The sequence below is a fragment of the Mixophyes fleayi genome, chromosome 10, assembly GCF_038048845.1.
Source record: "Mixophyes fleayi isolate aMixFle1 chromosome 10, aMixFle1.hap1, whole genome shotgun sequence".
NCBI classification, from domain to species: Eukaryota; Metazoa; Chordata; class Amphibia; order Anura; family Limnodynastidae; genus Mixophyes; species Mixophyes fleayi.
Window position 1 is genome coordinate 101,093,931 of NC_134411.1, and position 25,368 is coordinate 101,119,298.

Here is a 25,368-nt window from a genome sequence, read left to right on the forward strand (position 1 = left end):
AGGGGTAAATGTATCAAGCTGCGATTTTCCGGCGGGTTTGAAAAGTGTAGATGTTGCCTATAGCAACCAAACGGGATTCTAGTAATCATTTATTTAGTACATTCTACTAAGTGATACCTAGAATCTGATTGGTTGCTATAGGCAACATCTCCACTTTTCAAACATGCCAATTACTCACAGCTTGATACATTTACCCCCCACCCTCCCCAATGTCCTTTCTTTCTCATGATTATTTAAGAAAAACATCAGGATAAACTGAGCAGTATTTTAGAAGATAAATAGAAAATCTTTGTTTCATGAAAGGGTGACTCTAGTGGTTGGAGGTAGTGTTCTGATGAGACATTTACACGCTTCCAAAGTGCGCTTCTAAGTTTTTTTCCCCCTACCTGCAAACAAGACACACTTCGAGTTTGTGGTTGTATCTACTCACACCGCACAGTAAGAGAGTGGGTGGCGCGGACCAATTAGACACAACAGTGAGATCCAAAACAATGTGCAGCCAGAGTAAAGGAGTTATATAACGTGAACAGAATATAAAATGTATGTAGGACTACAATCCTCAGCATACTCTGACACATGGGGCCTGATTCGTTAAGCAATGTAACTGGGGATACGTTGCGTATTTTGCACACAATTACTCTGCGCATGCCCAGAACTGCGCCAGTGAACGCAGAGGTGTCCAATTCACCTTCAAGCGCAATGGATACTTACTACAGCCTACGATTTCATGGGCGAAATGGGGTGGGAAATGGGCATATGCATGTAGTCAGTGTACAGTAAGGGGGTGCCAAGCTTGAACGCACGCAGCAGTGTTAGATTCAAGCTTTGGGCATCTCTAAGGTAGGTGATTTTTTGCCATATCCAGGCCCGGCGCTCCCATTAGGCAACCTTAGGCAGTTGCCTAGAGCGCCGGGACCTGCAGGGCGCCGCTGACTAGATTTTCTAATCTAGTCAGCGGTTCAGCGGCTCGGGAACGTAGTGCAGCGGCGGCGGGGTGCCGCCGCTGTTTTTAAATGTCTGCAGTGCATCTCACACATGATCACTGACTGACGTCAGTGATCATGTGTTAGTCTGTCCGGCGGCGCCTCTGAAGTTGTTCCAGACGTCCCCCTCCCCTCCCCTCTCAGCATGCAGCTAGAGGAAGATAAGGTAAGAAAAAATCGAATTCTTTTTTTATTTAGTGTGTTCTGGGGGGGGGGGGGGGGGCGGGGGTGCGGGCACGGGGGGCGCGGCGGCGGCAAAATTTTGCCTAGGGCGCCGCAAACCCTAGCACCGGCCCTGGCCATATCTCTTGTTCCAGCTACAGGTCCGGAGTATAGGCCGAGTGATACTGATGCAGCTAGAACATGTGTTTGCAATCAGGACAGCTATAAAAAAAAGCATTTTTGTCCAATAGACATTAATAACATCCTGATAAATATTTTATGTAAAAAAAATAATTATTATTTTAATGTTTTTTAATGACTAATCATTAATGATTATATTATTGACAAGTGACATTAAATGAATAGTTGTTTTTTTCCTGTGCGTTCTTTTATGGCTTTATATTCCACATAGTATTGGACGTATCCTGCAGTGTATTGTCTGTTAGAGCAGAGCGGACCTAGACCCGTAGTCATCACCAGACGTACCTTCACGTCCGCTCCTTGTAGAATTCAGATGTGTGTATGCCCGAGGTACGTACGTTTTTTTTTAAAAAGCAACATTGAGTTTTGCGTTTGTTAATAAATCAGCCCCATGGAGTTTAGCAGCTGCTGGAGAATCACAGGTACATGAAATTACACAAGTTGTTGCTGATTCCCAATATCAGATACAAGAACTTTCTGTCCTATTAGCAAACATATGATACTACAATTCCCATTGTGCAATCAATCATGTGCTTCAGAATCAACTTCAAAACAAATGAAATGAAGGATGACTTTAAAGGGAAAACGTCAGTGGTTACATTACTGTTTCTAAATGGAAATTCTCTTTCCAGACAGATTTACTTATTCAAATATTTATACAGCACAAAATGGCATTTTTTTGGGTGCATTCTTTATTCTTCAAAGCCCTTGATTTTGGATAGAATATTAGTGATATCGGTACAGAGTTATTGTTTTTCAGGGTAACTAAATGTCCGCAGTGGTCAACTGGGTCGCTCCATGTTGAGCCTTTGCAGCGATGGTATCCTAAATGTACATGATTTGGTGACTTCTGTCATGGAAAGGTTCCTGATTCGGTCCAGGAGACGACTTCCGTGCTTCTAAATCAGAAAACCAGACCACACACAGGGGCAAACGCAGGATTTGTAGAGGGGGGGGTTTCCACACCAGGCCACCAGTGGGCGTGGCCAGCATGCATGGGGGCGTGGCTATAATATTAGACAGTGCTTGGCTGCTCTCCAACTCTTCCTATCCCCATAATATACATGGGCAATGCTGCGTGTACTACTGTTAGGTGCACGCAGCTCTCCCTTTCAAAGCAGAGCTGTGTGAAGCGGGGGCAGGGTCCAGCCACCTCAATTATACAGTGCCCCAGGCTTGGAGGGGGGTTTCCGGGCACTAGGAACCCCCCTTCGGTTTGCCTATGACACACAACAGCAACACCTAAAATATTACATGTCTGTATTACAGTTTACAGATAGCTGATGGAAGTATAAGTTTAATTGATCTACATTGAAATGTATATACTTGTGCCCAGACCTCGTTATGGAGGGGACCAAGCTTCTAGCAGGACCCCAGGGGCGCTGAGATGGGGGGGGAGGGGTACAAACTACCTGCCTAGGTGTTTTGTCGTTGTGTAGTGGGAGGAGCTTTCAATCTGGTGAGCCCACGCCCCCTTCGACAGCTATGGAAGTAGCCCCAAGAAGTTGCTGTACTCTGGCCCTAAATTCCTCTTTCCGTGCCCTGCAGGACACATTCCATGGGACGCCTGTCACAGCTCTGATCATCTCCAGCTATCTCACAATATTTACATATAAAGTTATTATGAGCCTTACATTATTTGGAAACAGAAAGCTAGGACGACTGTGCGTCACAGCATTAAATCACGGGCCTATAGCTCCCACACCTTGTATTATTTTGGTTGCCAAGTACAAAAAAAAAATGCTTGTTGCTATGACTGGGAGTTTTAGTATCCAACATACCAATCTGCGTGTTCTGGGTGCGGTCACACGCATGGTATAATCACACAGCTGCTTAGTAATAATAAGCTGATAATATTTTACCCTCCACATGGATGAGGAGCAACCTCGGGCCCCGGCACATCTGCTTTTTGGGAGCCCCTTCTAGGCTAAGCCTTGGCTACAGCTGGTACTACCACGTGCAGGGGCAAACGCAGGATTTGTAGAGGGGGAGTTTCCACACCACGCCGCCAGTGGGCGTGACCAGCATGCATGGGGGCGTGGCTATAATTTTAGACAGTACTTGGCTGCTCTCCAACTCTTCCTATCCCCATAATATACATGGGCAATGCTGCCTGCACTACTGTTAGGTGCACACAGCTCTCCCTTTTCAAGCAGAGTCGTGTGAAGCGGGGGCAGGGTCCAGCCACCTCAATTATACAGTGCCCCAGGTTTGGATGGGGGGGGGGGGTTCCAGGCACTAGGAAACCCCCCCCCCCCTTCCTCGGTTTGCCTACGACGTGGACCACCCCAAGGAAGCTATTGGTCCGAGCAGTCATTTTGCCCACCCACAATCCGGCTCAGATGGGGCCTTCAATATTGCTACAGACAGGTGCCCAAGGAGAGCATTTTATGTTTGTTTGTTTTTGGCCGAACTGGGAAATTGAAAAGTAGAAGGCTACACGATTGCCACATGAGGATGTTAACTGGGCTTTTGTCAGTCTAGTGAAAGACGGAGCTAAAGGTCTTTGGGTCTCCTTCGAAAAATCTGAGGCCCCGGAAGCGCAGTCTGTTTAGTAGATGTTACTGTTATGTCATCACACGGTGCCCCAGATTCAGGGAGCCCGCTGCAACTGCCAAGTGGCTGTGTCGGTGCCAACACTTCCACACCTGGAGCTCAGAGAGGGGGGGGGGGGGTCCTGGGGTCCTGGCCTGCCTGTGTAGTGGGAGGAGCCACTAGCGCCCCCTCGGTGACTGAGGAAGGAGCCACAAGAAGTTGCTGCACCGGGGGCCTAAAAATCCTCTTGGCCGCCCTGCCTGTTCCTACACCAGTAAGTGCTAGTAAAAGAAACTGGTGGTTACTATGTGTGACAGCACGTCAGGCCATTTGTCCAATCAGAAGAAGAAATGCTGTCATTAGTCCCCAGTGCGGGAACTGGCTAGGCTGGGGTGCAGGGGACATCTGCCCTTTCCCCCCCGGGCCGGTCCCATATTGGGCTACCTGGGCTGGGTCACTGGGCCCCCTGCATTTTTTTCCCTTTATATTGTTCCAAACAGGCTGCTGAACCCAGTCTCACCACCCGGCCTAAAATTTGGCACCAAGCCCCTGGCACGGCGTTAACCTCGAATACGTTTCTGCTACCAAATTATCAGATAAAATAGCCATAGGTAGGACAGATACCCCAAGCGGCTGTACATATCTGTTCCTGGACCCGGCAACAAGTAACCAGTCTGTTGGACTAGGAGGGCTGAGCTATGGTACGCTGGTATAACGGTCATGAGTATAATATAACATATATATATATATATATTAGTGATGCTCAGGCTCAGGTTCCCCGAGAACCGAACACACCCGAACTTAGCAGATCCAAGTACCAAGCCGTCTCTCTCGCGCGCCCTCGTAATTGAAAACGAGGTAAAAGTCATTGTTATGTCATCGAATCTCGGATCTTGCAAGCTTTGGATTCTATAAGTACCGCCCTCCACGGCGATCCAGCGCCATTTCACAGAGGGACACAGAAGGGGTAGCACAGTTCTTAGCAGTCTGTAGAGCAGTTGAGCAGCGTCATAGATAGAAAAGAAAGAGGAGGGGTAGCAGTGTTCTTCAAAGTCTCCAGTGACATTCAGGAGAGCTCCATTGCTAATTGTCATTGCTGAAATTAACTGCAAATGACTTGAATTTAGTGTTATTGAGGTTAATGATAATAGGGATTTTAGAAAAAATCGTGATCCAAGACTAAAACCAAAACACGATTTCAGATCCAAAACCAAAACAGTGAACATCTCTAATATATATATATATAGAGAGAGAGAGAGAGAGAGAGAGAGAGCTATTGGATTGGATAGTGTTCGTTATGCTGATGGTTTTGCCATCATATAAGTGCTGAAGTTATGCCAGTATCAGTGCATGTATGTCCTCCATAAGGATAGGGTCCCCAATTCCAAACTATGGTGCTTAGTCAGGCACCCCCGCTCTTAGAGGAGACCTCAGAGACGTACTTACCAGATCTATCTGACTAATACGGGGGAAATCTTCACCCAATGGGGACAAGTGAATCACTGTCCTCTTATTACTTATTAGAAGAAAACAGCCCGACCTAGTTAATGCTGAAGAATCTCCTGATAAAAATAAAAAGTCATCACAGGGTAAAGTTTGATTCTTTGGCAAACAGGAGTAAGTAAGTTCACGGTCACATTACAGCTGTTAATATTACTTCTAATAAACACAGATTTTTTTTTATTTCTCCAGCTCTTTGTGCATCTAGACTACAAGCTAATGAGACAGGTTTGGAATGGAGAACACAGATTGGCCATTAGGGCGCTGGCAGTGAAACTCTTGCTTTAGAGGTCTACTGTATGGGAATGATGGGAAACAGAAGGGATTAGCTGTCCCTACTTTTCCAGGAAAAGTAAAACAAATCTTTAGAAAATCTTTCCCTGGAGCGTTTTGCTGTTTATCTCCCTTACAAATGCCTTGGTCCCACTTCTCTTATCATGTAATCTCATTATCTGTGTGCTAAATGCAATTCTCTGTATAATTCTCTGTATATGTTATTATTCTGTATGCTTGCACCACTGCACAGTACTCAATTTCCTTCTACACCAGGGGTCGGGGAACTTTTTTTACCTTTTACCCAAAAATATATTTAGATACGCCGACGTTACCCCCTTGATTTCAAAGGAAGGAAATCATATATTTTTAATTATTGGAATTTAAAATTTGATTGACTCTATTCAACATTTCTTTGAAAGCTTCAACTTCAAAACTTCAGGTTTTGGAGAAATGATGTTGCTTCATTTTTGATACAAGAGCATCAATATTGGGGCATTTTGATGTCAGAGCAATTTGGATACAGTCTTCAGCGTCCAATCAATTTCTCTGCTTTGTTTTTATGTTTGCCAGAATGGAAAATCCTTGTTTGCAAGGGTAGGTTGTTGCAAAAGGCGGCAACTTTTTGACTGCATCCACATGTGCTATTTTGATGTCTTTGCAGCTGTTGACATCCAAAAATATGACAGATCTGCTTTGTTTTCAAATGCAATATGTGCTTCATTATTGCATCGAAGCTCAAGAAGTGCCTCTGCCAACCCTTGAGGCTCTTCTGGTACAACAGCAAATTCACATTTAAAGGGGTCTACAATCCAACTGACAGCGTGTGAATCGGCAGCATTACCCCCAGGAATTACATATTTACAGTTAAGCTTTATTAAAAAAGGTGTGTTTAAAATACAGGGAATTGAACTGTAACCAGAGGTCACTTCTGTTTGCATAGTAGGTTGCATTTTAGTGACCCTAGCAGTTGCATTCTGATTTTGGCAAAAAAAAAATAAAGAAGAAAAGAGGAACCACTGCCTTTCTGTTAGACAGAAGCAGGTAGGAGAGAAAAAATAAATAGTAAAAAAAAACAAAACATCAAATCTCAGCATTTAATAGGATTAAAAAATGTAGTGCAAAAGCTATTTGATCATCTCCTCACACTATTAGATGTGAAATGTTAAAAGTGAGAATAGTCAGAGTACAGTTCCCATTTATATTCATACCCTGTACCTAATGCCAGCCACAGCTCAATGCCAGTTTGTTGGCCCCGCCCACACAAACTTACAGCCAATGGGGAGGTCCCAGTGGAATATTAACTCTTATGTCCTGAACAAACAGACAGGCAGCAGCATCTGTATATATAAAGCACATCTCTGTCCCTGCTGAACCTGAGCATCATCCTCTGCAGGCACAGCCGGTGTTAGTGTGCAAAGCAGCCCAGATCTACATCACCCAGCCTGCACATTGTATGAAGGATGAGGGGTAGATCTATACTGGCACTCACCAGGCAGCTGGTTAAATGTGCCCATCTCGCTCAAAGGAAGCTTCAAGTCAGACACTGCAGCCTGGCAGCCTGTTCACTCCAGCACAAGGGTGCAAACCGTGAGTACTCCTATACCTGAGCATCCCTCCTCACCAACCATCTGCAGCCCTGGGCGTCTCTGCTGCTACCCATGGATAGGCTTAACGCTTATATTGCATATGGTTTGTTAAAAAATTAACTGTAGTTATACATATGATTTCTAAATATTGTAATACTAACATTTTATTGCAAGAGAAAATAAATAAAACTTGTAATGTGACTGCAGAGTTCTGAGATAGGAGAATATGTTTATCAGAGAGTAAAAGACTTCAGTCCTTAAAGTTCTGTGTTGGATTCCTACATAAAGTGTAAAAAAAAAATGATACTATAACATTACATATTTGGAAATGCATATATGTTAAGTGAGAAGTAATGACTTAGAAATCCTCATATTTATTGGGAGATAAATATTTATTTATTGGCAGATTTACAGATCTCCCTGATAATGTGCAGTGAGGAATGAACGGCACTATAGAGTCCAACCTACTCTAGGACATGCCCGTTATGTATGTCACCTTCTCCATTGTCCCCCTTAATCACTGCTCGGTTTAGCCTCACTTATGACTTAGATTATTGTAAAGAGTGAGGGGACATAGGTTGTGTTTATCACATGGGTCACTTTTGTGTGCTGGAAGCTTTTTAATACATTGGTGAAAGTGCCTCGCGAAATGCGATTTCCTGCAGAAGTGCAACAGAAAGATGCGAAATGCGTCACATTAAAATTAAAGCGCTTTTTGTGCTGCAATTTTACTTTGTGGTTTGGAAGTCACAGTTATTTGAGTAATACCAAACAAACAACATGCCTCAACTACATGTCAGTAGGTAAGGCTGCAGTAGACTTTCCCCCAATAGATGGTCACTCTGTAGACCCTGTCCTCTCCAGATTATAGTCCATCTCTAACTTGGCCTTCCTGCTCATTGACCTGTCCTTCAGTCTCACCTTACCTCATGCCCCCCCCCCCCCCACCCTCCTCGGGATCAAAATCCACATCACACAGCGACTCTTAAATGCTCTCAACGCGATCCACTTCTCATCTTCACTAAAGCTTCTCCTACATTTCGTTATCTTGCGCTGATCAGGCTGCCTCGTCCACAAGAACGTCAGCCCTAGAAAATCCACGCTCCAGACTCGATTAACAGTCTCTGGCGTTACAAACTTCAACCATGTTACAACGAACGGACCCGCTACCTGCAAAAGTCCTCCGACACGGCTCCAAAGCTGACCTACTCTACTATAAATTCATCCTATCGTCCTACGACTTTCCTTCACCTACTATCAACATAGCCTTCAAACACCAACGCTTCGTTGCCCACCTGTTCCTTGCATGCCTCTGCTCGTCCTACAGGGAATCCCACTAATACCAACGTTCTGACCACTGGCCGTTCCCGGGATTTCTAATGACCCACTGGCCTGCAGTCAGAGAGACATTCGTTATACATTACAGCCTCCAACATGTGTCTGCTAAATATTCTTATTTGTAAACCTTGCTATCAGCAAATTCAAACTTTAATTATTTGGCGTTTACTCGATGTTTTGTTAGTCTATGATTTTTTTTGTTTTCTTATCTGTCCAATATTTAAATATCGTCTACAAAAAGTCGTATTCACAGGCGCAAGAATCGCATCATGCAAATGAAGTTCATTTACACCATTACCTAAAATTCTGTTAATTGCAAGATTCTGCGCTGCCCACAGTTGCTGCAATAAGGGGCAAGAGGACTGATGTTTGAGAGGCCGCGGTCCTGGCATGAGCCTGATAATCTGATGGGATCGTTATTGGACATGTTGGTAATTGTGGGTGAAAGATGATGTGCGCTATCACCATCTGAACCACACTGGCAGGTCCAGCAGCTACGCCCCTGTGCCCGGCGGCCGCCCTAGGGCAACCTGGACGCTGATCCTGTTACTTGTTGTTCTGGCCAAGCGGTAGTATTGTCCCGTGTGTCACCACCATTAAGGTTGAAATAAACCCTAATAACAGTTACTTGTATTCTGTAAATATTCTGCACATTTGCATTATATAACAGTAAGGTTATTCCACTTACTCAGCCGGTGCCCCCCGGTGTTCAAATAAGCATGAAAAAGTATTTAAATCCGTGGAATAAGTGCAGGTTCTCTATAAATAGCTGGGATTCCTAATAAAGTTCCATCTCTCTCGCTGTGACTCATTGGTAGGCTTTTATGACTCATAGTGTTTACTGAATATTTGTGTGTAAATGTTCCCTTTCATTAAAAAGAACCTAAAAGGAAAAAAACTAAAAAAAATGAAAAAACAAATCTTCTTAACTCGCACAGTTAAACATTTTGCATTACATAAAGTACACAAAGTAGCTGCGTGATCCTATTCACCCTTACAGCCATCTCACTTGGAGAGATTGCACACTGAACCCCTGTCTGATGCCAACGTTCTAGGCTAGGGGCAGACGGGTGTTTTGTGGCTCACGTGGTCCAGTCCCATGGAATCTGGTGCACACACGGAGTACTTGCCTGCTGCCAGTGAGAATGCCTCTTTCCTGGTCTCATGAGCTGACACAGTGTTGTTCATGGCGTGTAAGAGCACTTGGGGTGTGCGCTGTCTACTGTGTGCAGGAATCAATGGCTTCCTAGGCAGCATCATATAAGTGAAGCACCTGCGCTTAAGGATGCTGAACCTGTTTGCAACTCAATTGGGGGACGGTTCTACACCTCAATTTTTTTGCAGTTAATTTTTTAGGCCAATTCTTTCAGGGTTCAACCTCTCATTTCCCCCAGAACTGAATTTAAATGCATTCATCTTCTATATATGCCGAACATGATTATAATGAATATTAGAAGAGGTACAAGACTTTTTGAACAGCCTTGAACTTGCTGTGGTCAAATCTTTCAAATTTGCAAAGGTTTGACCAATTCTTGCAGGTTTTTCGAACTGTTGCATAGATTCAACTAACTAGTTTTAGAACAGTTTTCAAAATGATTTCAGCATCTCTTATTCTGTTTGCGGAAGTTAATAATAGATTTCGCAAAATACAGACGGACAGATTATGGACCCACCAGGAAGTTTCAGTAGCTGGACTCGTGATTGGGTGGGTGTCTGGCCAATGGGAAGCTGTGCAAAATGTCTACCATAAAGTTGAGCGAAAGAGAGGTAACATTTTTGGTGTATTCATACCCACCATGTGCTCTCACCCAGCAACAAATGAGATATACAATGTTGTGACTGAGGATGTTTAACATTCCGATTAAGTTCATCCGTAACACCAGTTTTCTACATTAGCATTGATTTGAACTGATGACTTTGTCTTCATTATTCATTTGTACAACGAAAGAAACAATTTTTTTTCCTCTCCTTTTTCTGTTGCTGCAGAAGTTACATTTTTTTGTTGTTCTTATATTATATACAAAATTTGTAAATTAAACAAATGTATAAAACAAACCCATCCCAACTAATGAAATTATTTCCATTACTGTTCAGAACAAACACACAGCATAATGGTGTTATTATGTTATATTATATTATATTCTATTACTATATTGTCTAATCTAATATTGTGTCTTTTTATTCATGTTTATTTTGCATCTTACATAATAACTACCAGCCTTTTAATGCCATACTTGCCAACTCTCCCTGAATGTCAGGGAGACTCCCTGAAATAGGGGTGATCTCCCTCACTCCCTGAAGAGTTTGGCATTCTCCCTGGTGCTGAGCCAGTACAAGACGTGGTTGGCTTCGCCATCTGTGGCATGATGACACAGTTAAGAAATTGTGTCCTATGTCCATGTATTGCTGCCTATGGAGGTGGCTATTTTCATGGAGACCAAGATTTAATCAAAGACTGACAGGTAAGACAACAGGACTTCAGTAATGGAGACAGAAATGTAAAAGACACTTCAGTCTCTAGAGATTCATTAGCTGCTTTTCTTTAACACATAGTTGCATACTCTCCCGGAATGTCCGGGAGACTCCTGCATTTCTGGGAGACCTCCCGGGAAAGCAGGGCAACCTCCTCGTTCTCGCCTCCGCAATGGATAAGTGGCGGGGGGGCGTTAATGACGCAAATATTGCGTCATCTTAGCCCCATTCCCTGCTGTAATTCGCCAAAGTTGTGACAATCTTTTAGGTGGGTGGGGCCAAAATGATGTGATTTGTCAAGCCCCGCCCCCGCTAACCCACCTCCACCGAGATCCCTGAAGCCAACGAGGAAAAGTTGGCAAGTATGTTTATTGCAATGATGTCCTGTACTTATTATCCAGTTGCAATAAACAGGGCTGATATAATTGGCTTAAACTGCACCAAACATGTGGGTTATACAATATACAATATATTAGCACAGGTCTAGAGAAATTTGTTTGGAAAAATTTGGCCATCCCTGTGTGAAAAAAATGCATAAAAATAGCTTTTTACATAATATACCTCAAAAACATGTTAATAGACAGGGCAAGAAAATTGCATACGTTACACCTGATGAGTACACTTTAAAAACAACTTGAATGAATTAATTAATCCAGCCCAAGTTATTTCAGTGGAAAAAAACAGTAGCAGAATATGATTGCACTGCGGGATGGCTCAGGTTCAAACAGGAAGTTACAATTAACCACTTGGTGACTGGAGGTTTTTCACCTACTCGTGAGCTGACATAATGTAACTTTTTTGGAATGCATCAGTTTTAATAGAAATAACCTTTATTTCTTTTATGCTGCATGTGTGTTTGCATATAATGCTTTATTATGGCAGCATATTGGAACTGATCTCTTTCTTATTTGCAAGGGAAGACATGTAAAACTAGGAAAACATTTTCGCCCTTTGTTTACACAATTTAATTGAATTTACAACCACTGATATTAAATATGTGGACTTTTTTCAGACTCTGACGAAGTGTTAATGAGTAGAAAAGTACCTAATTTTGTGTGTTTTTTTGCCAACTTTTCCTCGTTGGCTTCAGGGAGGTGGGCGTGTGGGGGCGGGGCTTGACAAATCACATCATTTTGGCCCCACCCCCTAAATGTTTGTCATAATGTTGGACAATTACAGCAGGGGGTGGGGCTAAGATGATGCGATAGTTGTGTCATTAAGCCCTCCCCCCCACCACCATTTATCTATTGCGGGGGCAAGAACCGGGAGGTTGCCCTGCTCTCCCGGGAGCCCGGGAGGTCTCCAGAAATGCGGGAGTCTCCCGGACGTTCCGAGAGAGTAGGCAACTATGCGTTAAATAAAAGCAGCTAATGAATCTCTAGAGACTGAAGTGTCTTTTACATTTCTGTCTCCATTACTGAAGTCATGTTTTCTTACCTGTCAGTCTTTGATTAAATCTTGGTCTCCATGAAAATGGCCACCTCCATGAACATCAATACATGGACAAAGGACACAATTTCTGAACTGTGTCATCATGCCGAAGCCAACCACGTGTTGTACTGGCTCAGCATCAGGGAGAATGCCAGACTCTTCAGGGAGTGAGGGAGATTCCCCCTATTTCAGGGAGTCTCCCTGACATTCAGTTAGAGTTGGCAAGTATGCTCATAGATCCTACATTGCCGCCCCTTTTTGGGCTGTGGTTATAGCTGTGCTACTTATACATTAAATCAGATACAAGTGGGACTTAGGTAATCTTATAAGCTGAGAGTCCGCTTCTTGGAATGCGTAGAATGGAGCATAACATAGAGAGGGCCAGTGCAACCATTAGTCAATTCTAGGCAATCGCCTAATATCCCATGGTATAGAGGGCACTTAAAACTCATTCTGTGTCTATTCTAACGTCCATGTGGCATGAAGGGAGGGGGGGGGCTGGGCCAATCCTGACTGGAGATGCACAAAAAGCAAATACAAGTTTCTTTCATATAAATCACTTGTTAAACCTGTTACATCCTAAATGTAATGAAAGATCTAGGACAACTTGGGCTCATGGACCTAACTAATTATATAAATTATAATGAAAGACGTGATAAATTGGGGATGTTTGCTTTGGAGAAGAGGGGCTGGGTTTGTGTTGGTCTGCCCAGTGACTCCACCTTACCCCCATGGAGCCTGTGTTTCCTACACAGCATGGACGCAAACTAACGCTCCATTCTCTCATTTATTTGTAAAGTGCGCACACTCTCCGTGCAGTGCGTTCCACAGTCCCCCGCTCTTCTCCAAATTTGCTTTGCCAGGGGAGCGCCTGCACGTGCCATGGACGAGCGGGTACAATGGCTCTGCTCTCTGACTGAGCCTTTCTTATGTAAGGATTGGTATCAATAGTTATAAAAATGATGCACTTGGAGTGGTTGATCCTGGAATTGCCCTGTGTGGGATCAGGAAGGAATACCTTTGCCCCTCTATGAGGGCAAGTTGGCAGATGCTTCTGAAGGTTTTGCTATGCCTTCTTCTGGATCAACACATCTACAACCTCAATGCGTAACAAATTGTACTCATTTTGGTCTCTGCTTTAGATATATATTTTATTTATTGATGAATACAAAGCTTTAAACTGACACCCTAAGATGGTGATTTAATGTACCCACTAAACTTTGCTTTTGACAATTCTGACCTCTCAGGACAGCGAGTTTCGAGGAAAGTAGGAGAAAGTTCACCTGTGTATGAATTGTGTATGTTACTCTATAGCGCAGCCTTTAATGTTTACCTAATCCGTGACCTCCCAGACCTGCTACCGTGGGTCCTGTTCGCTGCTCACCTGCAGGAATTCATCTGTCAGTAATATTTCTCTTTCTAACCTGACTTAAGATGAACACGGAACAACCAGTAGGAATGTCATATTATGAGTTTCAAAGACTATAAGTACATTTTTGCATATTTCTTTAACCTAATTTTTAATTATACAATTAACATCTTTAGGTTTTGGTAAGAAACCACTTTTTTGATCTTCTGATCTCTTCGTTCAAACCCAAGACACAGACCACACCCACTTGTCACATTATAAATTTGGAAAAGGTTCTGGAGAGAATGCAAAAAGTTAGCAAAGGCAAAACACGCCAGGATATCAGGATCTCCTTAGACAAGAAATAGAATTTGAATGAAAAATATGCAAGATTTGTGTCTCTTTAACTTCTGAGGCCAGCTAACAGTGTGTGGCTAAAGTTGATATTATATTAGTACATGTGGAAATAACAAGTGAGAATATTACATGCGGACATAACAGAAGCTACAACTTTGAAAATGAAGATCCGAGACATAATAAAGTTACGTAAAATAGATGTGGTCACATAACTGTACACCATTTCCAAGCAGTTGCCCTGTTTGGGTGTGTACATCTCACAGAATCGCTGGCTGGATTTGGGTTGGTTACCATGGGAAGCACAGCCGGGCAGGTTAGTTTTGGGTGTGTGTTTTTTTTATAGCTATTTTTGGCACATTTTCACATGAAAACAAAGGGCCGCTATGAACATCGAGTTCTGAGTGGAGTGAAAGAGGGGGGGGGGAATCAGGATGTTTTCATGGTGTGACTCAGACGTGAATCGCCTGGTGGGTAAAGAGGTAATAGAGTTACAGCATAGGCTGCTCTTTCCAAATAGAGAAATTCACAGCATCCACCACCGTAGGCAGACAATAACTTTCTCTCTATACCAGCCGAATCCTACCCAGGCACAGACCTGATTGGGTGGGGGAGGGAAGGATAAGGAAACACTAGACAATATACTTTATCATTTCAGCATGCAGCAAACTATTATACCTATATATAGTCTATATTAGTGGGCAACTAAGAATTCTGCAGGGCTTGCAGCTAGGGGTACCCAGAGAGAGGGGGAGCAGTTACAAAGTTTCGGGGCCCTGGCTTGCCTGTGAAGCAGGAGGAATCATCAACTTGGTGTGGCTCCATCCCCTTTGTGGCTATGGAATGGGCTCCAAGAAGTTTCTGTATCAGGGACCCGAAATTTCTCTTGGCTGCCCTGGTTTCAGCCGCTACAGGGGTTTACTGCATATGTATTACGGACCAGTCCACGAAGATAAGGACTCAGGTACTAACCCTGGTTGACGCTAGTAGGCCCAGAGGTGCGGAGTCTAACGAGTTCCCCGGTATTCACAAAGAACTGCCGCAAGGCAGGAAGGACTTTGCTGCTGGGAACTCGCAGGTCACGGACCTCTGGGTTGCCCCGAGGAATAGTACTCAGGAGAAAGGAACCGTACTAGTGGAGTACACTGGAGATGGAGGAATGGAAGAAGGGTCATCCAAGCCAAAGCGGTACAGGTGCAGACTGAGACTGGGCACTAGCGATATATAGGAGCGGAGTTAGCTGGAAGTCTGGATCAGTACATGGTAAAACAATCAGAAGCGTGGTCAGCAGGCAGAGGTTTGGCACACAGTAGACAATCAGAAGCGTATCCAAAGGAAGGGGACTGGATCAGACACAGGAATCAAAACCAGGGGTCAGGAGCTGGCAACTAAGTAGCTCTGACACTGGACGAGTGTGAGAGCGCTTGTCACTCACCGGACTGTGAGTGCTTCTTCCCGGACATTTAGGAACCGTGGTCGTCCTCCATCCTGAGGGACTGCGCATGCGCAGCCCTTTCCTATACTTCAGTGTATGTCCCTTTAACTCAATTGGCAGATCAGGCAACCTCCCTATATTAAGCACCTGTGGTCAACACCACGTTGCCTGATCTTGGAGTCTCATTCCCCATGAGTCTCTGAAGGTGTTCCTGTGTTTCCTCGTTATTCAGCCCAGCTGATTCCTGTGGTTTCCAAACCACTTCTACCTCTGTGGTTTCCAAACCACTTCTACTACTGTGGTTCCCATACCACTTCTACCATCTACTGTATCATCGTGACTGTGAGCTGATTCCTATCCGCTGCCTCCGTGCACTACAGTCTTCTAATCACTTCAACTCTACCATGTATCATTGGGACTGTTAGCTGATGCCTATCTGCTGCCTCCGTGCACTACAGTCTTCTAATCACTTCAACTCTACCATGTATCATTGGGACTGTTAGCTGATGCCTATCCGCTGCCTCCGTGCACTACAGTCTTTTCATTCACAGCCACTCACCTGTTCATGATTGTGACTGCCAGCTGATTCCTATCCGCTGCCTCCGTGCACTACAGGCTTCAACCTGCAACTCGTCTGTGTTTCATCATCGTGACTGTTTGGCTGATTTCTATCCGCTGCCTCCGTGCACTACAGTCTTCAACCTGCAACTCGTCTGTGTTTCATCATCGTGACTGCTAGCTGATTCCTATCCGCTGCCTCCGTGCACTACAGTCTTCAACCTGCAACCCGTCTGTGTTTCATCGTGACTGTTTAGCTGATTCCTATCCGCCGCCTCTGTGCGCTGCAGTCTTCAGCCCTTGTCTACTCTCCCGTGTTTCCTTGAGTCTGCTGCCACTATTGCTACCCGCTACTCTCCGTGATCAACTGTTCCAGTTCAACTCTGCTCTGGTGTCCCATCGTTACTGCACCTGCTGGTTGCTATTGGCTACCTCCGTGTTCCCGCAGAGACCCGCTGCTGTTACTTCTCAGCGCTACGCATCCATCTACTGCTGATCCGCTCTCCACGCCTTCCTGGGTTCCCTGCTGGTCTACCTACCTGTGCGCTGCACCTGCTAGACCACCGCTTCACCCATCCAGGGACTTTGCATCCTGCCGGCCTCCTGCCGTTCAGGTATCTCTGCACTTCTGTCTGACTGCCTTCTCCTGAACCACGGTATGCATACTTCCCATTGACTGTGCTGTGTATTGCATACCTTGCTGGACTGTGTTGGTTCTCCTCTGGAGTGTACTATCCGCTGAGTCTATTGCCATCATTGACTGTGTTATCTCATGCTGGATTACTTCAAGAGACTTTCTATATTGGCAGTGTTGTTCAGTCATTTATACATTTATATTGTGCATATTACTGTGGATCAAAGTCAAGGTGCCCGTGTATATATTGTGTTGCAGTCTCTCCCCGTGCACCTCCTCACATATATATTCAGTGGTACAACTTGCTAGTGGCAGACCACTGACCCCTGTTTCCAGTTTCACCTGCTCCAGTATCCTCTCACATAGCAGTGGTACAACTTGCTAACGCAGACCACTGATTTCCCGGATACCTCCACTTGGATTCCATTCCTTCACTCAGACAGCGGTACAACTTGCTATCCGCAGACCGCTGACTCTCATCACCTCCTCGTTTCTGTTGGACATTCCTCCTCTCTATAGCAGTGGTACAACTTGCTACCGCAGACCACTGACTACCTTCACGTGTCCTTTGTCCATACAGTTCCTCGTGTATTACTACCTCCATATTGCCAGTGCTGCTAGTCATAGACTTTCCTGAGCATCTCATCATCTGCTATTTCCTGTTCCGTGATCACCCTGCTACCAGAGTACCATATTACCACCTATACTGCTCTGGTAAGCCTATCACCTGGTGATCCCTGGGTAAAGACTCCTAGTGCCCGTGACAGTAAGATCAGGCCATGACAGACCCAGATACGGAACCTACAGCCAAAGAGATGCTGCGGCATCTGGTTACCCGTATTGAGCAACAGGAAGTTCGCCAACGGCATTTACTGCGGTGTTACCAGGCGTTAGCCTCCCAAAGACCGTCTGTGCAAGATGCCACAACTACTGTTGATGCTCCTGTGCCTTCCTCCGTTTCCCCAGTGCCATCCCAGGTGTTTACAGCTTCCACGCGTCACCTGCCTACTCCGTCAAAATACGATGGAGACCCCAAAACTTGTAGGGGTTTTCTTACTCAATGCTCAGTCCATTTTGAACTCCAACCTCAAAATTTTTCTACCCATCGTTCCAGAGTGGCCTATCTTATTTCATTGTTTTCTGGACAAGCTCTTGCATGGGCTTCCCCTCTGTGGGAAAGAAACGATCCATTGTTACAGGATAGTGCCGAGTTTATTTCCACGTTCCGAAGTGTATTCGATGAACCAGGTCGTGTTATTTCCGCTGCATCTAACATTCTCCGTCTTCGCCAAGGATCTCGCACTGTGGCTCAGTACGTCATTCGATTTAGGATCTTAGCCTCTGAACTTCAGTGGAACACTGAAGCACTAGTTGCCGCCTTCTGGCAGGGGCTTTCCGATAAAATTAAAAACGCACTGACTTCACAAGAACTACCCTCCTCTTTAGAAGATTTGATCTCTCTTTGCCATCGGGTAGACCTGAGGTTTCGTGAAAGAGAACCTGAGAAAACAACTTCGGTTAAAACACCTCTTCTCTCAAATCCTCAATTTCACCCAGCTTCATCTCCGGGGATACCCATGGAGATAGGTCGCTCCAAATTAACTTTAGAGGAGAGGGACCGAAGAATAAAGAATAGACTTTGTATCTATTGTGCCGATTCTACGCATATGCTCAATTCTTGTCCCAGGAAATGCCGGGCTCTAACCAATACTGGGGAGATAAGGTTAGGGTTCCTGGAGTCCTCTCCATCTTCTACGAAAGTAAAAGCCTGCGCTTTTGATGTTACGATTTCCTTTGCTACCAAATCATTTGAGTCACAGGCATTGATTGATTCTGGAGCAGCAGGAAATTTCATTTCTAAATTTCTAGTGAATCAATGGTCCCTACCAGTGATTACTTTGAAAACACCCATTACTGTGACTGCTATGGATGGATCACGTCTCATCAATGGTCTCATCACCCAGAGTACGTCTCCAGTAACGCTTCAGATTGGTGGGCTACACCATGAGGAGATTTCGTTTTTAATTCTTCCTGTTACGACAAGTCCGATTGTCTTAGGCCTTCCATGGCTTCAATGTCATTCTCCCCAGATTGATTGGCGCACTTCTCAAGTTACATCTTGGGGAGCTGAATGTCATCATCGTTGTCTCTCTCAAGTGGTTTCATTCAAAAGACAGCATTCGTCTATTCCACCAGGTCCTCCTCCACAGGATCCTTCATCTACGGATCTGTGTGATAAGGTTCAGTCTGAACGCCTTCCTCCTCATCGGGCGTTCGTGACGTCATCGGACGTTGAAGATGGATCTCAGGAGTCATCTTCAAAAAGTCAAGTGCTGGTGGTTCACGGTCACCATCCGTCTTTTCCGGAATTTCCTGCCCTCCCTCCCACCCAAGTTCCTGCTGTGGAGACTGCTTGTCAGACCTTCAAAAATATCTGGTCTCAGGTCAAAACCTGTTTAAAGAAGACATCTAACAAATATAAGTCTTTCGCAGATAAGAAGAGGCGGGCTATTCCACCACTAAAAATTGGAGATCGTGTCTGGTTATCTACCAAAAATATTCGTTTGAAGGTTCCATCTATGAAATTCGCCCCTCGTTTTATTGGTCCATATAGGATCATTCAAGTTATCAATCCAGTATGTGTTAAACTTCTTCTTCCTAAGAATCTTCGGATTTCCAATGCCTTCCATGTGTCCTTGCTCAAACCTCTCATTATCAACCGTTTCTCGACTCCTCCCTCAGCACCGCAGCCAGTTCAAGTTCATCAGGAGGAGGATTTCGAGATTACTGAGGTATTGGATGCAAAAATTTCGCGAGGAGTCCTCCGTTTCCTCGTTCATTGGAAGGGCTTTGGTCCTGAAGAGCGTTCATGGATCAAAGCTGAAGATCTTAATGCTCCTGCCCTTCTGAAGAAGTTTTATTCCAAAAATCCGGACAAGCCCGGTTCCAGGCGTTCTGTGCCCACCTTTAAAAGGGGGGGTACTGTCACTCACCGGACTGTGAGTGCTTCTTCCCGGACATTTAGGAACCGTGGTCGTCCTCCATCCTGAGGGACTGCGCATGCGCAGCCCTTTCCTATACTTCAGTGTATGTCCCTTTAACTCAATTGGCAGATCAGGCAACCTCCCTATATTAAGCACCTGTGGTCAACACCACGTTGCCTGATCTTGGAGTCTCATTCCCCATGAGTCTCTGAAGGTGTTCCTGTGTTTCCTCGTTATTCAGCCCAGCTGATTCCTGTGGTTTCCAAACCACTTCTACCTCTGTGGTTTCCAAACCACTTCTACTACTGTGGTTCCCATACCACTTCTACCATCTACTGTATCATCGTGACTGTGAGCTGATTCCTATCCGCTGCCTCCGTGCACTACAGTCTTCTAATCACTTCAACTCTACCATGTATCATTGGGACTGTTAGCTGATGCCTATCTGCTGCCTCCGTGCACTACAGTCTTCTAATCACTTCAACTCTACCATGTATCATTGGGACTGTTAGCTGATGCCTATCCGCTGCCTCCGTGCACTACAGTCTTTTCATTCACAGCCACTCACCTGTTCATGATTGTGACTGCCAGCTGATTCCTATCCGCTGCCTCCGTGCACTACAGGCTTCAACCTGCAACTCGTCTGTGTTTCATCATCGTGACTGTTTGGCTGATTTCTATCCGCTGCCTCCGTGCACTACAGTCTTCAACCTGCAACTCGTCTGTGTTTCATCATCGTGACTGCTAGCTGATTCCTATCCGCTGCCTCCGTGCACTACAGTCTTCAACCTGCAACCCGTCTGTGTTTCATCGTGACTGTTTAGCTGATTCCTATCCGCCGCCTCTGTGCGCTGCAGTCTTCAGCCCTTGTCTACTCTCCCGTGTTTCCTTGAGTCTGCTGCCACTATTGCTACCCGCTACTCTCCGTGATCAACTGTTCCAGTTCAACTCTGCTCTGGTGTCCCATCGTTACTGCACCTGCTGGTTGCTATTGGCTACCTCCGTGTTCCCGCAGAGACCCGCTGCTGTTACTTCTCAGCGCTACGCATCCATCTACTGCTGATCCGCTCTCCACGCCTTCCTGGGTTCCCTGCTGGTCTACCTACCTGTGCGCTGCACCTGCTAGACCACCGCTTCACCCATCCAGGGACTTTGCATCCTGCCGGCCTCCTGCCGTTCAGGTATCTCTGCACTTCTGTCTGACTGCCTTCTCCTGAACCACGGTATGCATACTTCCCATTGACTGTGCTGTGTATTGCATACCTTGCTGGACTGAGTTGATTCTCCTCTGGAGTGTACTATCCGCTGAGTCTATTGCCATCATTGACTGTGTTATCTCATGCTGGATTACTTCAAGAGACTTTCTATATTGGCAGTGTTGTTCAGTCATTTATACATTTATATTGTGCATATTACTGTGGATCAAAGTCAAGGTGCCCGTGTATATATTGTGTTGCAGTCTCTCCCCGTGCACCTCCTCACATATATATTCAGTGGTACAACTTGCTAGTGGCAGACCACTGACCCCTGTTTCCAGTTTCACCTGCTCCAGTATCCTCTCACATAGCAGTGGTACAACTTGCTAACGCAGACCACTGATTTCCCGGATACCTCCACTTGGATTCCATTCCTTCACTCAGACAGCGGTACAACTTGCTATCCGCAGACCGCTGACTCTCATCACCTCCTCGTTTCTGTTGGACATTCCTCCTCTCTATAGCAGTGGTACAACTTGCTACCGCAGACCACTGACTACCTTCACGTGTCCTTTGTCCATACAGTTCCTCGTGTATTACTACCTCCATATTGCCAGTGCTGCTAGTCATAGACTTTCCTGAGCATCTCATCATCTGCTATTTCCTGTTCCGTGATCACCCTGCTACCAGAGTACCATATTACCACCTATACTGCTCTGGTAAGCCTATCACCTGGTGATCCCTGGGTAAAGACTCCTAGTGCCCGTGACAGCGCTGTTTAAATAGCCGAGCAAGTTTGGAAAAACCGGCTCCAAGCTGCCGTCACGTGAGCCAACACCCGGAAATGCCGGGCAGCAGCGTGACTGAGACGGTGCTGGAACGAGGACTGACAAGTCGTGGCAATATGCACCGAAATACGTGCATGCTTAGTAAAAGACTTTAGGAGGCTTGAGCAGCAATGCTGGGCCCTTGTCCAAATTTTGCAAGGGGTCCAGCAATATACTGTTCTGCCCCTGATCTGTATCCTGACATGGAAAAGTCTGCAAGTCACACTGCTCTGCACAGAGCAGCCAGTCTTGTACCATGCTGTTAGTGACCACCATGCAAACTGCCTTCCTCATATAATACACAGCACAGTCGGTATTCATGGTATAGAGGTGGATTGCATTTATAATGCTCATCACTAGGTGTGGCCCTACTTACCTACTCTCCCAGAATTTCAGGGAGTCCTCCAGGTCTCCAGGAGTAGGCCTCCTCCCGGATCCCGGCAGTGGCAGGGCTTAATGACACAATTCGCCATGGCGTTCCAAAGTCCCGTCCTGCATTTGTCACCTGACCCTCCCTGGGATCTCTCGCAGGGGAGGTTATAAAAGACAACATGTATGGGTGTAGTTCATCTCCACAAAGGTTCCACATTTTCAGATTCGTAGTAATCTCCATGGTGGGTGGGGCCTGTTTGAGTACATATGGATTGACAGACGGAACAGGTATGCCCAATAGGTCATTATTTGTGGAGCTCTTGTTGATTAAAGCAATGTTAGTCCTAAATTGAGTAAACAAAGCTTTTTGATCTGCATTAGATGTAATCTGGACACTGCCCTAGAGAGGAGGAGCTTTAGATGACGCAATTGGCCTCGTCCTGCCCCCTCCCGCCCTCCAAAATGGCGTGATTCACCGAGAATCTCGTCAAGGACGCGATTCTCTGTAAAATCCGGGATGCGGGAGAAATGCCATCTCCCCCGGGAGCCCGGGAGACTGACCCGAATTTCGGGAGTCTCCCGGACTTTCCGGGAGAGTTGGCAAGTATGTTCTAGCTGTCATTTATTTAGTACATTCTACAAAATGATAGCTAGAATCTGATTGGTTGCTATAGGCAACATCCCCACTTTTCAAAGCCGCCGGAAAACTCTCAGCTTGATACATTTACCCCTTGGTCTTGTGGATAGTATTTACATTTTACCATATTATACCAAATAACTGACATTTCTTTCATCCTGTCCTATATATATATCTCCTTTATACCAAAGCGAACAAGCTAGCCATTCACTTTTTTTCCACAAAAGTACATTCTTTCTTTCTCATCATTTCAATCCATTTTTTTTACATTTTTGTTCTAGAACACTATGCATGGCACAGTAAGTGTATATACTGTAGCTGCAGAGATCCCACTAGGAAAACTATATTAAATTTGACAGGTTCTGAACTGTTTGTAAACACCTTTAATTACAATTAGGCCAGTTGGGTAGCTGTAGCAATCAGAAAAGCAGGAGCAGAATATTATCACACTGTGATCTGGATGACATAATAATGGATATAAACACTTTATTGGAAATGTTGGACTTGATTTACTGTTGTTATTGCTGGGCCCCCTGTGGATCAGTGTAACACAGGAATAACATGCTACAGTCATGGTTTTAGGTAAACGAACGCTGATTGGCTGATATTCTGCTAGGAAGTGACAGAACCCGGAAGTGTGCGTTCCAGGCCTCGCATCCACTGGTGATTGTGATTGGCCGCACGGTGGGAGGGTGGGGGCGCTGGGTGTGGTCAGGCAGCGGGTGTTGTTGTTGTGGAGCCCTCACACGGGCGCATTATACGGGCGCAGGTACCCGGTGGTCATGGTGCTCACCCGGTGCAGCAGGCTCCTACCGGCGGTGCTGGGCCCCAGGTGGCCGGGCCGGGACTCAAAACCCAGACCCCCTATATCTGTGCCCGCCCGGATGTGTAATATCACTGCCTGCTCCTACAAGCTGCGGAACGTGGACCGTGAGTGACCTCTCCATTATATTATATTATACTATACATATATATATATATATATATATATATATATATATATATATTTATTTATTTATATTTTATATATTACACTCTGCATGCTCCTACAAGCTGCGTATATATATATATATATACACACACACACACACATACACACACACACACACACACACACACACACACACACACACACTTTGCATGCTGACAGTACTGTGGTTATCATACATGTCTCCTGTCATGCTGAAAGTTCTTTTAGACACTTGCATAGTGTTTTATGCAGTATATTTCAACAAGGAATCTGCAATATGGAACAAGTGCTGCTCATGATGTTATACCTGCTGAATCTCAGATATGCTTTGTACTGTGTTGATCTATTCATGATTATGGATGTAGGCTGTATAAGGTCTATCTTGTGTGTTTGTGTGTGTGTGTACATTGCACTTTTTGTATATTATATAATGTGTTATACAGCTCCGCCTTCATGGTTGATACTATATATTATTTGTTGCTTTATGGATCAATCTGTTCTATTACTTTGCAGTCTCTCTTGTAGCACTGAATATTCATGTATAAAATATTCATTCAATCTTATAACCCAGAAAAGTATAATTCTGGTTACTGTATACAACACTATTTACTATCCATTCATTCTATAACTATGGAGATTGGACTGTTCATACCTGGGACTGACAGAATCAGAACACGTTACTTGTAACACAGGATACGCTGAACATCTAGCATGCATGGAATAGTAACATTCAGTCTTTATTCTGCTGGTGAAGCACAAAGTCAGTAGGTTATTATAATCACACTAATGCAGTCAGTGTACAGGGTTTGTTGGTCACATAACCAGCCTATCTCTAGATCAGTTTACAAAAGGAATATATATGGTGCCAGGTATATCTAAATGAGGTTTATGTCTATAGCTTTATCTTGTATCCCCAGCCCTTGCTGCATGAGACAATGTAACACAAACATATTCAGGATTGGTTGATTACACGCCCCAGGCCTGTCTTGTACTGTGTTTGTGACTGTTCAGCAGATCCACAAAATTCTTGTTACAAACAACCGCAGTCAAAGTTGTTTTTCTCCAATGAGTTCATCTAGTACAGGTGCCCTTATCTGCTCTCAAACTTTCACCTATATATTTTATTTGAAAAACATTTAAATTGTGTTATTGCTGCAACGCTTGTAAAACATAACTGTGTGTTTATCACCTTATTGCCTGAAGTATATACACACCTCCCTGCAGGCTTGTATGAAGCTCCTTATGCTGCTTCATGTTACACAAGAGATTGTGTCTGAGATAATTCCTGCAATTGGGGTTTATTACCATGGGTGATGTACTGTTTGTTAGAATGTTTTGCAGAAACTTAACACTAGCCGTATGTGCAGATTCTGTCTTTAAATTTGGAAATTTTGGAGCATATTGGCCAATCAAAGTCAGATTGGATGCTGTAAGACAGGATCTGATCTGACAGTATGTAAACCACTTTGGACATTCTCCCCTATAAATGCATTTGTGATTATGTCAGCACACCCACCAGTGTTATGGACATCTGGTATTGACAGTTTTTATTGGAATCCAGCGGGATCT

The 25,368-nt window shown here is 44.8% G+C and overlaps 1 protein-coding gene across 2 annotated transcripts in view; it reads left to right on the forward strand.

The window, feature by feature from the left end:
- Positions 1-6,999: 6,999 nt before the first annotated feature.
- The window catches only part of CA5A (carbonic anhydrase 5A), a 30,660-nt gene continuing 12,291 nt past the window's right edge, over positions 7,000-25,368 (forward strand). The window contains exon 1 of one of the 2 annotated variants that reach the window (XM_075189304.1): positions 7,000-7,244. In XM_075189304.1, coding sequence (XP_075045405.1) covers positions 7,118-7,244 — 127 coding nt within the window. In that variant the 5' untranslated portion in view covers positions 7,000-7,117. Of the gene's footprint in view, positions 7,245-23,530; positions 23,760-25,368 lie in introns of those variants that run through there. The other variant, XM_075189303.1, reaches the window with a different exon arrangement.